The sequence below is a fragment of the Lynx rufus genome, unplaced genomic scaffold, assembly GCF_022079265.1.
Source record: "Lynx rufus isolate CCGP_SWC_20201006 ecotype Redwood Valley unplaced genomic scaffold, mLynRuf1.p SCAF_5, whole genome shotgun sequence".
In the NCBI taxonomy this organism is placed as follows: domain Eukaryota; kingdom Metazoa; phylum Chordata; class Mammalia; order Carnivora; family Felidae; genus Lynx; species Lynx rufus.
The window spans coordinates 76,916,537-76,928,631 of NW_025814867.1; the positions used below are offsets into that span (position 1 = coordinate 76,916,537).

At 42.9% G+C, this 12,095-nt stretch overlaps 1 protein-coding gene across 1 annotated transcript in view; it reads left to right on the plus strand.

Moving 5' to 3' along the window:
- Nucleotides 1–12,095, plus strand: part of MAP3K13 (mitogen-activated protein kinase kinase kinase 13) — a 46,621-nt gene that overhangs the window by 19,391 nt on the left and 15,135 nt on the right. The window contains exons 7-9 of the mRNA XM_047099936.1: nucleotides 7,474–7,583; nucleotides 8,554–8,670; nucleotides 9,351–9,488. Of these exons, the coding sequence (XP_046955892.1) occupies nucleotides 7,474–7,583; nucleotides 8,554–8,670; nucleotides 9,351–9,488 (365 nt within the window). The remainder of the gene's footprint in view (nucleotides 1–7,473; nucleotides 7,584–8,553; nucleotides 8,671–9,350; nucleotides 9,489–12,095) is intronic.

A 12,095-nucleotide genomic window follows, 5' to 3' on the forward strand; every position in this document is an offset into this window, starting at 1 on the left:
GGTTAAGCGTCCGACTTCAGCCAGGTCACGATCTCGCGGTCTGTGAGTTCGAGCCCCGCGTCGGGCTCTGGGCTGATGGCTCAGAGCCTGGAGCCTGTTTCAGATTCTGTGTCTCCCTCTCTCTGACCCTCCCCCGTTCATGCTCTGTCTCTCTCTGTCAAAAATAAATAAACGTTGAAAAAAAAAATTAAAAAAAAAAAATTACTGCTGACCTTCATGAAAAGATTGCTTCCCTTGAAGGGGAAAAGCTAAAGTACAGAGGAGGGAAGTGAAATACCAGAGAGAGAGAGCCCATGATAGAATCAGGCCCAGAGAGAACCTTTCCTCTACCTTTATGTGTCATCCACGAGCACCAGATAAAATGTAATTTTTTTAATGTTTATTTATTTTTGAGACAGAGGGAGACAGAGCGCGAGTGGGGGAGGGGGCAGAGAGAGAGGAAGACGCAGAATCTGAAACAGGCTCCAGGCTCCGAGCTGTCAGCACAGGGCCCGATGCGGGGCTCAAACCCACAAACTGTGAGATCATGACCTGAGCCAGTCAGATGCTCAACTGACTGAGCCACCCAGGTGCCCCAGATAAAATGTAATTTAATGTATCTGTTAGCCTTTACTGTCTTACGGACCATTCCAGACTTATAGCTTAAAACAATAAGGTTTAGTTTAGCTTATGGTTCTGTGGGTCGGCAGTTTGGGTGGGCGGTTCTCCTGCCGGCTTCCACTGGGCTCACTCACATATCTGTAGTCCATTGCTGGGTCCCCTGGGAGGCTGGCAGGTTCTCAGCAGCTTCATTCACAAGTGTGGTGATTGGCTGGCTGTCACCAAGAGCACCTCGGTTCTCTTCCACGTGGCCTGTTGTCCCTCGGCAGCCTAGCTTGGGCTTGTTCACAAGCTGTTATCAGGGTCACAAATTCGGTAAGACAGCAAGACCCAGGGCACAAGGGATTTTCAAGCCTAGGTGTGCACCATGCGTGCTAATGTCTCTTTGGTCAAAGCAAGTCACAGGCCAACCCCAGGATGAGAAGCAGACTTCACCTCTTGGCGAGCAAATCTGCCCCAGCACTCTGTGAGGGCATGGGTGCAGAGGGGGAACAATTTGTGACTGTTGAATAAAAATGCTGTAACGTCATAAGGATTTCATCTCTGCGCTCACTTGCAGTATCACTTAAAAGAGTCATTCTCGGAGAAGACATTTTATTAGCAATTGGTATCTCAGTCTACCCCTCATCTCCACCCATCTCCAGTGGGTGATGAGGGTACCTACCAGGAAAGTATGTGTTGAAAAGAGTACTGCACTGGGAGGGGCATCATCCCTACGAGTTCAACAAGCCCTCCAGTATGCTTTACGACCTGGCCCGACTCAAGGCTTGGAGTACCTGCTTCTCACGTGTCTGATAAATGCAGACACTCTGCCCATCAGACGTTAGGGGATACCTTAATAAAAATACAAGGTGGGGGGTTTTTTGTTTGTTTTTTTGTTTTTTGTTTTTTTGTTTTATCTCGGACCGCCTAAGGACTGATAAATCAGAGACTTTTATCTTGTTGCCCCAAGTTCCAACACACACTCTATGGTCCACAAACATAGCTCTCCTCACAACTGTGTCTTTAAATAGTCAGGATTCCCCCACAGATCTTTAGTGTTTCTGAGGAATTATTATGTAAGCAAAGTGTTTGATTTCAGAGAAAACGCAAGGATGTAGGGGGGTTGACTTTATCATATCATTTCCTATGTCCTTTGATGTGCATTCCAATAAACTCCCTTAGAACTTTCAAAAACCATGACCTCTCTATTCAAATACACATAAATAAGGGCCACTGGAAAAGAAATCTACCCAATCTCTTTTTGTGTTAGTATTCATAAAAAGACTTAGGCCCTTTCGTGAAATGAAAGAGAGTAATAGTAAGTACTTTCTAAGGAGTCTTTTAGACTTTAGGATATGATTTCAATCACAGCTTTGCTTCCCTTACCATAAAAGTATGTATACCAGAATTTGGAAAAGCAGTTTTTGGTGACAGTACTAACTCACAAGCCATTGAGACCGCATAACTGTATATACTTGGAAAACTTCAAATTCTAGACAGATTTTACCTGAATGCTCCCAGAACGTCACTTCTGAAGCCAGTGCCGCATTTTCTGAGTACCCACCCTATGCAAAGTACAGTGTCATGCAACTAAGCACCCACATTTGGTATCTTCATTTGTACAAACTCACTTTTATGAGTAAAATTGAACTCAGAAAAGTTTCTTTGGGGAGCACCTTGGTGGCTCAGTAGGTTAAGGTCCAACTCTTGGTTTCAGCTCAGGTCATGATCTCACAGTTCATGAGATTGAGCCCCACATCGGGCTCTGTGCTGACAGTGCAGACCCTGCTTGGGATTCTCTGTCTCCCTCTTTCTCTGCCCCTTCTCTGCTCATGCTCTCTCTCTCTCTCTCTCAAAGTAAATAAATAAACATATACTTGAAAGGAAGAGGTGGAGGAAGAAAGGAAAGGGAAAACATTACATTGGAAATCTTTTAATATTTATCAATTCTTCTACATTTTTCTCCCAACATGAAATTTTACCTCTCCTTAAATAGCCCCAAATCTGCTATCCTTGCTAGTTCCTAGAATTATTTCAGATACTTACAAGCTGATTTGTCTCTGGGTCTGAAATTCAGACTATCTCTGGCTACTGATAAAGTATTTATGAACTGAATTTATGTACTGAAGTACTCAGAAAACCAACAGACTTGAGTCTAAGCCCTTGTCTTATGATCTTAGACAAGTTGCTAAATTTCTCTAAACCTCAGCTTACTCATCTAAACAATGAAGATAATCATCTCTTCTCTTCCTTATGGAGTTTTAGCTAGGATCAAATGAGAAGACAGAAATGCAACTGTATTGGAAACTAAAGAACTATCCAATTTAAGATGTTATTCATGGCCCACAAAGCTACGGAAATGAAGCTTCCTCCAGGTTGTTACATGCTGTCGAGCTCCTGAGACAGATAAGATGGCAGCTGGGGAACTCCTCTTCACGGTGCCTTGGTTTTATGCCACCCCAAAGGGGAAGAGCTGGTTGTGCCCCTCGTACCTGAGGCTTCCCCTCCTCCTGCCTGCTGACAAAGCCCTGTCAGCATCGGTTATCAATCAGCGGTGGTTAGCCACAGGTCTCCACTCTCCACCAAAACTGTCAGGCAAGAGCACTGGCAAGAGCCCAGCTGACTCCTTTCTGAGAGAAATTGCTTTAGCTGTTGCTCAGCCTACACATGTATAAAGATGCAGCACACACAGAACAGATGAACGAAGCAACCAATTTCAGTACAGTATTCGATTCTGCCAAAGCCACTGCCTTGTTCCTAGACAATAACTCATTCCTCCAAGTAGGCAATTATTGTTCCTGGTATTCGACTGCATTTGATATCAGTCTTTAGAAAACATTTTAGCGGGGGTCCCAGATCCCTGCTGCTAGGTGGGCCACGTGCCGTGCTTCTAAGTTCTCCCACCACCCTCTGCTTTTTGTACCATCTGGTTCCCTCTTGAGTACCACTGTGACCACTCAAATTCAGGGGCTGGGAGCTGCAGACACCAAGCTCATTATAGGGACAGACTGTGCTCCTCAAGAGTAATCTCATCATGGGGCGCCTGGCTGGCTCAGCTGGAACAGCATACAATTCTTTATCTTGGGATCGTGAGTTCGAGCCCCTCATGGAATGTAGAGATTACTTAAATAAATTTTTTAAACTTAAAAAAAAAAAAGAGCTACCTCATGAGCAAATAGGTACTTGGGCAGAGGCTGGGCACTTCCTTACCTGGGAAGGCAGTAAAGGGGATTCATGTGCCAGTAAAGGGTTGGCCTTGATGACCTCTAAGTCTTTTCTGATTCAGAATCTATGATTTCCAGCCACTTAGCCTCCTACGGTCCTGCTTCTCTCTTCCTTCAGCTAGGCTGGAGCTGGCTCAACTTCTTTTTTTCCTCTTTAAAATTTGTGGTAAAATACATATAATACAAAAATTGCCACTTTACCCATTTTGAAGTGTACAGTTCAGTGGCATTCATTAAATTCACAACATTGTGAAACTGTCACCACAATTTCCAAAAGTTTTCATCATCCCATTAAGCAATAACTTCCCATTCCCTCCTCCCCTCGCCCCTGGTAATCTCTGTTGTCCTTTCTGTCTCTATGAATTTACATATTCAATCTACTGATTGAATAACTGGAAGGCTGGAGAAGACAAAAACCTTTTAAATGTTGTGACCTTTCCCAGGCCTTATCCGGGACATTAAAAGGATCCAGTTGGGGTGCCTGGGTGGCTCAGTTGGTTAAGTATCCAACTTCAGCTCAGGTCACGGTCTTGTGGTTCTTAAGTTCAAAGCCCCACGTCAGGCTCTCTGCTGTCAGCAGAACCTGCTTTGGATTCTCTGTACCCCACCTCTCTCTCTGCCCTTGCCCTGCTTGTCCTCTCTCTCTCTCAAAAATAAACATTTTTTTAAAAAGAATTAAAAAAAAATTTTAAAGGATCCCATTAATGGTAATAACCTAGGTGTCACTAGATTTTTCCCTTACCTGCTTATGCAAGAATACCTTGTGAAGCACCTCGTGTTGCCTCCCTTCACTGCCCCCCCCAGTGCATTTTGGGGGAATCCCCAGTAAAGAGTGGGGATCTCAGTAACTTCATACATAGTAACATCTGCTCTGCTTTCCACTGAATGGCCAGACACAGTAGTCTCCTCCCTAGTATCTGCTAGATATTACTTTATGGGTTAGCATTGTTTTCTGCCACAAGACCATAGTCCCCAGCTGGCATCCATTGGGTGCTGCCGTATCTTTAAGGCACTGCCATCACCCACTGAGTGCTGCCATTTCCTGCTGTAACTGAAGCTTGGAATTCTCAAGATTCCGAAGCTGCAGATTGTTCTATTTACACAATGACCTCTTCCTTTCTCTGGTGAGTTACACTTTGTTAAAGGTAACAGAGCAGTGCTGTTTACGGCCCAGTGTTTTACAGGCATTTTAATGAAACAATGGGAAATGCTTCTCCACTCTTATCGTGGCTTTGTTATAGGTCAGGTTCATGCAGGATTCCTCCTTCTCTCATGCCATATGTTCTCTCCGAGGCACCTCAGTCTTTACAAATTGGTTTCAAGCCTACCCACCTTCCATTTCTTCAGATATACCCAGACATGTCTGCACTGAAGATTAAGCGCAAATTGGAACTCCTATAATGTAAAGATTCTAAGCAAATGTGGTGAAAGTCCAAAATTAACATCTACCAGTAACACTATACCTGCCGGGAAAATATATGATTAATCAGTACTGGTGTTTTCCCATAAATCTTGTTCCCTCTTCATAGGGAAGGGGGTACTTCTTTTTGGAAATCTCCTTTTTAATAGGTTCCAATCTTCAAAAGGGTTTATTTCCTCAAGAAATGAAAAAAAAAAAAAAAAAAATCTATTCTGTGACATCTGATTCCTGACCACCAGAGGGAGATGTTTCTTTTCCTGGTCCCTTCTTTTTAGGTATTGTACTAGGATCTACTGATATGTTTTTGCACAAAAGAGGACACTTTAAGGCCCAGACCTGGCCAGCTCCCTTATCCTTTTTTGGTCTAACATCTCTTGATTGTCAATCTTAGGCTTCTTTTTTTTTTTTTTTTTAATGTTTATTTTTGAGAGAGAGAGAGAGACAGAGTGCAAGTGGGGGGAAGGGCAGAGAGAGAGAGGGAGACACAGAATCCAAAGCAGGCTCTAGGCTCAGAGCTGTCAGCACAGAGCCCAACGTGATGCTTGAACTCATAAACCATGAGATCATGACCTGACCTGACGTCAGACGCTTAACCAACTGAGCCACCCAGGCACCCCGATCTTAGGCTTCTTGAGGCTCAGATATTCTTTTTACTTCAGACTTTGATCTGATGATTGACAGAACAGCATTACTTTAGGAGCTCAACCAAACCTGCATTTATTGCTTAGATACTGTCAGAGACTGTTACCAAATAATGGGCAGTGCATTCTGGATCTGACTTTCTGATGACCTTGACTTTCTGATGACGTTGTTCGGCAGGTTTGGTGCCCAAAAGTCAGCTGACTGACAGAAATCTTTCTCCAATGGTCAGTCAACATATATAGAGAGATACATGAATGTCTAGCGTATTATAAATAGATTAGCAGGATGATCACTTTTTAAATACGTATGATATGATTTCCTCTAAAAACTAAATGAGAAATAGCAAATTTGGGGAGAAACCTTCTGGAATTTCACAATTACTTAAGCATAACTTCTTCCATGATCTAGAGAAATAATTTTAAACATGAATCTAAAAGTAATAGAATAGCTCCAGAGGAAGAATATGTAATTAGAGGCATTTAGTTATACGTCTAGCCTTTACTGGAAATTATCTTAGTCTCATTAGCTTCTTGGGGATTGTAGTTTATATGTAATTTGAGGAAACATCTCCTTTAGCTCTTTTCTAGAAATTGCCTGTAGACTATATTGCAGCAGAGGTTTTCCTATTCCCTAAAATTTAGATAAAATGGGCTTGGAATTCCATGCTCTGTGGAAAGTCCCGTGTCCTAATGCTTCTGTGAATTCCTGGGAAATTTATAATTTCCTGGCCCCTCTGGCTCTGCCTTTCTAAAATTTTGGGGCCCCATCCCTGCCATCTTGTGGTTGTTTCTCTATCTTTGTCCTGTCATTGACCCAAACGTGAAGTTCAGCACCTTTCCTTGATGTCTAAAAAAACAAAAACACTCATCCAAAGTCAAGGTGAATGTCAGAGACTTTACTAACAGTTTAGGAAATTGGAAAGGACTCACATTTTGAACAATTGAACTCACATATTAGACATTTATCCCCATTCTAAAAATTTTGTCCAACTATTAACTGGTTTAGCCATACTCTTTCTCCTCCTCTTTCTCCTTTCCTGTTCTTTCCCTCACTCCCAAATTCCTGTATAATTTCCTATTTCTTTATTCCCAACTCCTGTTATTCATTCCCCTTGGGTCTTCTACCAATATTTTTTCAAGGTATTTTCATAAACAGAACCTAAGAGGACTTCTGGAGCCAATTGTAAACATGATCATATTCTCACTAGCATATACTTATACAGAGGGTTATCAGAGCCTTTCTTTCTAACCACGTCACCTCAGCCACCATCTTCACTTAAAACTGAGCTCTCTTATTCCAGGGGTGATGGCTAGTATGCCAGCTGTGATATTTCTGGTGGCCAGTATTACAAGAAAACTGGAAAAAGAGACAGCATCACATGTTGGACTAAATACAGAAAATAAGGTCATGGTGTGTGGAGTGGGGGGTGCAGATAGCGGAGCATGAGGTATTTTGCTGTAATCAACTAATAGTTATTGAACATTTATTTGTTAAGTCTCTTCAGTAAAAGCATTCAGGGAAAAAAAAATCTTGCACATGACCCCATGGTTCTATCAGGGATTAACACTCCTAGACTATTAACAAAGTCTAATTTGTCCTACCCAGGCTGAATGGAGAGAAGAGGTGAAAAAACACTTTGAGAAGATCAAAAGTGAGGGAACCTGTATACACCGATTAGATGAAGAACTGATTCGGAGGCGCAGAGAAGAGCTCAGGTCTGCTGCTCTGTCCTTCCCCATCTCTTCTTGTCCCTAGATCTTCAGATACTGGCAGGAACTCTCCTTGTGAATCACCATTTCGCCTCGTACACACCTCTCACCTGTGCTACTTACTGTTAATTCTCTTTAAAAGTTAGCTGTCCTTTGTACTGCTGTTCTGTCTTCACCCTGCAATCTTGTTATCCTCCTTTATTATATCTCTGCAGCAAACACTCTTGGAGCAATGCTCTTTCTTCATTCAGTGCCTGTCCTAGGTGACCTGGAAGGCAGCACTTTATAAGACGTAGCGCCTGGTCTCAAGGTGCTTATGATCAATGAAGAGGTACAAGACACAATCATAGATAACCACTGTATTAGGCAAGATCTGTACCACAGATAAGTACAAGGTCATGGGGTTAGCCTTGATTGCATATTCCCATTAACATACAGTATTCTTATTAAGATACTGTCAGCACTGCACAAAGGCTACAAATTATACACAAATCACATTCAGATTTTATCTGTGGCCCTCCTGGCTATTCTGTATAGCTGGATGTGACCCCTAGGGATAAACCAAGTGAAAGCTTGGGTTTCCCATCCCCCATTCCAACTTGTCAGAGTCATTACATCAAAAAGGGCATCCTTAAATTTAGATGACACTCAGACCAATGCTTTTTTTTTTTTTAATGTTTATTTTTGAGAGAGAGAGACAGAGTGCGAGCCAGGAAAGGGCAGAGAGAGAGGGAGACACAGAATCTGAAGCAGGCTCCAGGCTCCGAGCTGTCAGCACAGAGCCCAACACAGGGCTCGAACCTGTGAACTGCAAGATCATGACCTGAGCCGAAGTCAGACGCCTAACCAACTGAGCCACTCAGACGCCCCACACCAATGTTTTTGAGATAAACCATCCTGGTCTTATTTCTTTAGTGCGATTCTTTGTTCTCCCCCAAGGTAGCCAGCTTTGCTGATGCTGTATTTTCTTTGATAGGCATGCTTTGGATATTCGTGAACACTATGAGAGAAAACTTGAGCGGGCTAATAATTTATACATGGAACTGAGTGCCATCATGCTGCAGCTGGAAATGCGGGAGAAGGAGCTCATTAAGTATGTATCCAGACTTCTGTCTGTCCTTACTGAGTTGGGTCTACCAGTCAGCAGAAATGTACTGCTCCTCCACACTGCTACTACTCAAAACTAAAAATAGCAAATACTTTATTCAATTACCCAACATTCCCTAAGGGATGTGCTGTGCGCAGGTCTCTTCCCCTGAAGAAGTTTCAGTTGGGTGGAGCTGGTCGTAGAGAAATGTGCAGTTGATAGCCATTTGCAACTTCACCCTATTGAATGACCCCAAGAAAGAGTCCTCATTTCTAGAAAAGCTTGGTGTGGATGAGTGGGAGCTTTTTGCCCCCCCAGGGAAGTAAGGTGGCTGATGAAAGTGGTTTAAGGTACTCTTGACAAGGACAAGAAAACCCGCTGGTCCTTACCAAAACAGCAACCGAAAATAAGTAGGTCATCTACCGTCATATTGTGTCTCCCATGAGGTGTGTTGGGGGAAGGAAGGTCAGCCCCTGAGTCCACCTGAGAGTAGAAGAGCACAGTTAAGTCACATTAGTTGAATTTCATATCTTTCCTCCCCTTTTTAACCTGAATAGTAACCTTGTAATTCAAAGAGCATGTATCTGTTAAGTGTGCCCGGCATCTGTGAGTGGAATTAGCCTGTGAAAACATTCTGCCCATCTGTCTGCAGTGACTGAGATGTGGCTTTTCCTTTCATTCTGCAGGCGTGAACAAGCAGTAGAAAAGAAGTACCCTGGAACTTACAAACGACACCCCGTCCGTCCAATAATCCACCCCAACGCCATGGAGAAACTCATGAAGAGGAAAGGTGCGCCTCATAAATCAGGGATGCAGACCAAACGGTGAGACACTGTCCCAACCTGGTATTCAGAGAAATGGGAAAATATCTCCCTAAAAATACATTATCACATCATGGTTGGTGTGTCCACTCTGTAGCTCATCATTGGCACACTTGCCTCTAGATAAAACAGGATGGGAAAGTGAGAGAATGTGTCACAAACTCTAGGAGTCTAGTTTTTAGTGCCTGAGGACAGAGATATTGACTTAGCATGGAATAGTGAAAAGAAAAAGCACTGGGGGCCAGACAGACCTAGATTCAAATCCCAGCTCTGCCTCTGATAAACTGCATGATGTGGGTCACGTCACTTGACCTCTGTCAACCCCATAGGTAAAATGGTATAATGATCACACATGAGATTTCTTTTTCTTTTTTTTGACCTGTAACACACAGAATTGGGTTCATCATAATTCTTGTTTTATGCAACATTGGTCCATGTATGTCCCACTTTTATTTATTCATTGAGTTCTTTTTAATAATGTAGTAAGTGTCTATAAATCTACCACCAAAAACAAAAGGAGGGGCTTTGATAATTACCTATACCCAACCATGTGGATCCCGTCATTTCTACTCCTGCATGGGACTTCTGTGAAGTTTAAAAAGATAAATGTGAAGAGTGCCTGGGTACCTCAGTCAGATAAGCGTCCGACTTCGGCTCAGGCCATGATCTCATGGTCTGTGAGTTTGAGCCCTACGTCGGGCTCTGTGCTGACGGCTCAGAGCCTGGAGCTTGCTTTGGATTCTGTGTCTCCTTTGCTCTCTGCCCCTCCCCACTCACACTCTGTTTCTCAAAAATGAATAAATGTTAAAAAAATTTTTTAAGATAAAATTATAAACCATAGGTGCTAAAAATTAGTTTTTGAATAATTTTTTAAAAGGTTGCCCTTTCCACTAATTACAGCACATTTTCCTTGTATTAGTTTATTTTTAAAAAAAATTTTTTTTTTCAATGTTTATTTATTTTTGGATCAGAGAGAGACAGAGCATGAACGGGGGAGGGGCAGAGAGAGAGGGAGACACAGAATCGGAAACAGGCTCCAGGCTCCGAGCCATCAGCCCAGAGCCTGACGCGGGGCTCGAACTCACGGACCGCGAGATCGTGACCTGGCTGAAGTCGGACGCTTAACCGACTGCGCCACCCAGGCGCCCCTCCTTGTATTAGTTTAATCTTAGAATGCTCTTCTAGTCAGTTGTTTTATTATCAGGCTCTGCTAGATCCCCATTCCTCCCAAATAATGGAGAGTGGACTCTGTTCCAGCCAAGTAATGTAGAGGAGAGAAATGTCCCTAAACCTGGGGTATAGACCCAATGGTGAGACTTGAGAACAATGCAGTAAGGATCAAAGTAAGGACAAAATTAAAACCAAAAATGTATTTTAAGGCTTTGAGAATGGTGGCCATTCTACCATAGCATGACTAATAGAAATCTAAACTACTAAGGAGTAACTACATGGATTAATTCCAATTTTGCTTTTACTTACCACCCCTGACCACCTGCTAGTCAGTTCTGAGAAACTGTTTGCAGATGGCACCTGGCAAAACCTCTGAACATCCCAACACCTCTTTGTTTTGCTGTATTAATCAGGGACAGAGTTCACCTTCTGGCTCCTCCCTCCATTCTGCTACAGATAAAACTAAGAGCTTTGGAGGAGAAAATAGTATGAGCTCACGTTTACTTTTAATTTTGGCTATGAGGAATATGTTTGGAAGAGTTTGCCATCATCAGCAGATGCTTAGTCTCCAAGCTAACTGAACTCATCCAGGAAGGCAACCTGGAACAGGTCTTTGAGCTGCAAAGAGTTCTACTTGCCCCTGGAGGATTTCAGTTTCAGATTATTTGGACAGTCCAGTGATTAAGTTAGAAGCCCAGTGACCTCTGAGGAGATCAGAGAGGAAAAACCATCCACCATCTATGGTGTGTCAGTGTGGGTTCAGTTGGGGACTAAAAAGAAGAGAATCGGAGTTCAAGTATGGATCCACTAAGCCTATCACAAGTAAGTATAATCCAGTACAATAGTCTAAACACCTCATAATAAAGAGAAGCTTGGAATGGGGAAGAGCTATTCCTTAGTGTCAAAAGACTGGGGTTTGAGTTATGAGTCCTGGCATTTAACTTATTTTGTGATGGATACAAGTCAATTAACCTCTAGGATCCCTCAGTGCCATTATCTATAAAATGAATATTGGAAAATGAATCATAGGAAACAAGTGTTTTATACATTATAAAGTGCTTTGTAAATGGTGAAGTGCTGTATCATTGTTATTCTGTGATGTTTGTACTGCTAGGTTCAATAAAAGCAGGCTTCCCCTGACTTAGGACACTTATTAATTTTTTTTAACGTTTACTTATGATTGAGAGACAGAGAGAGACACAGCGTGAGCAGGGGAGGGGTAGAGAGAGAGGGAGACACAGAATCTGAAGCAGGCTCCAGGCTCTGAGCTATTAGCACAGAGCCCGACACGGGGCTCAAACTCACAAACTGTGAGATCATGACCTGAGCCGAAGCTGGTCACCTAACCAACTGAGCCACCCAGTGCCCCGGGACACTTCTACCTCAGCTCTCTTTTAGGTCCCACCCTGACCAGTCACTGTGTAAGTAGATACCCATAAA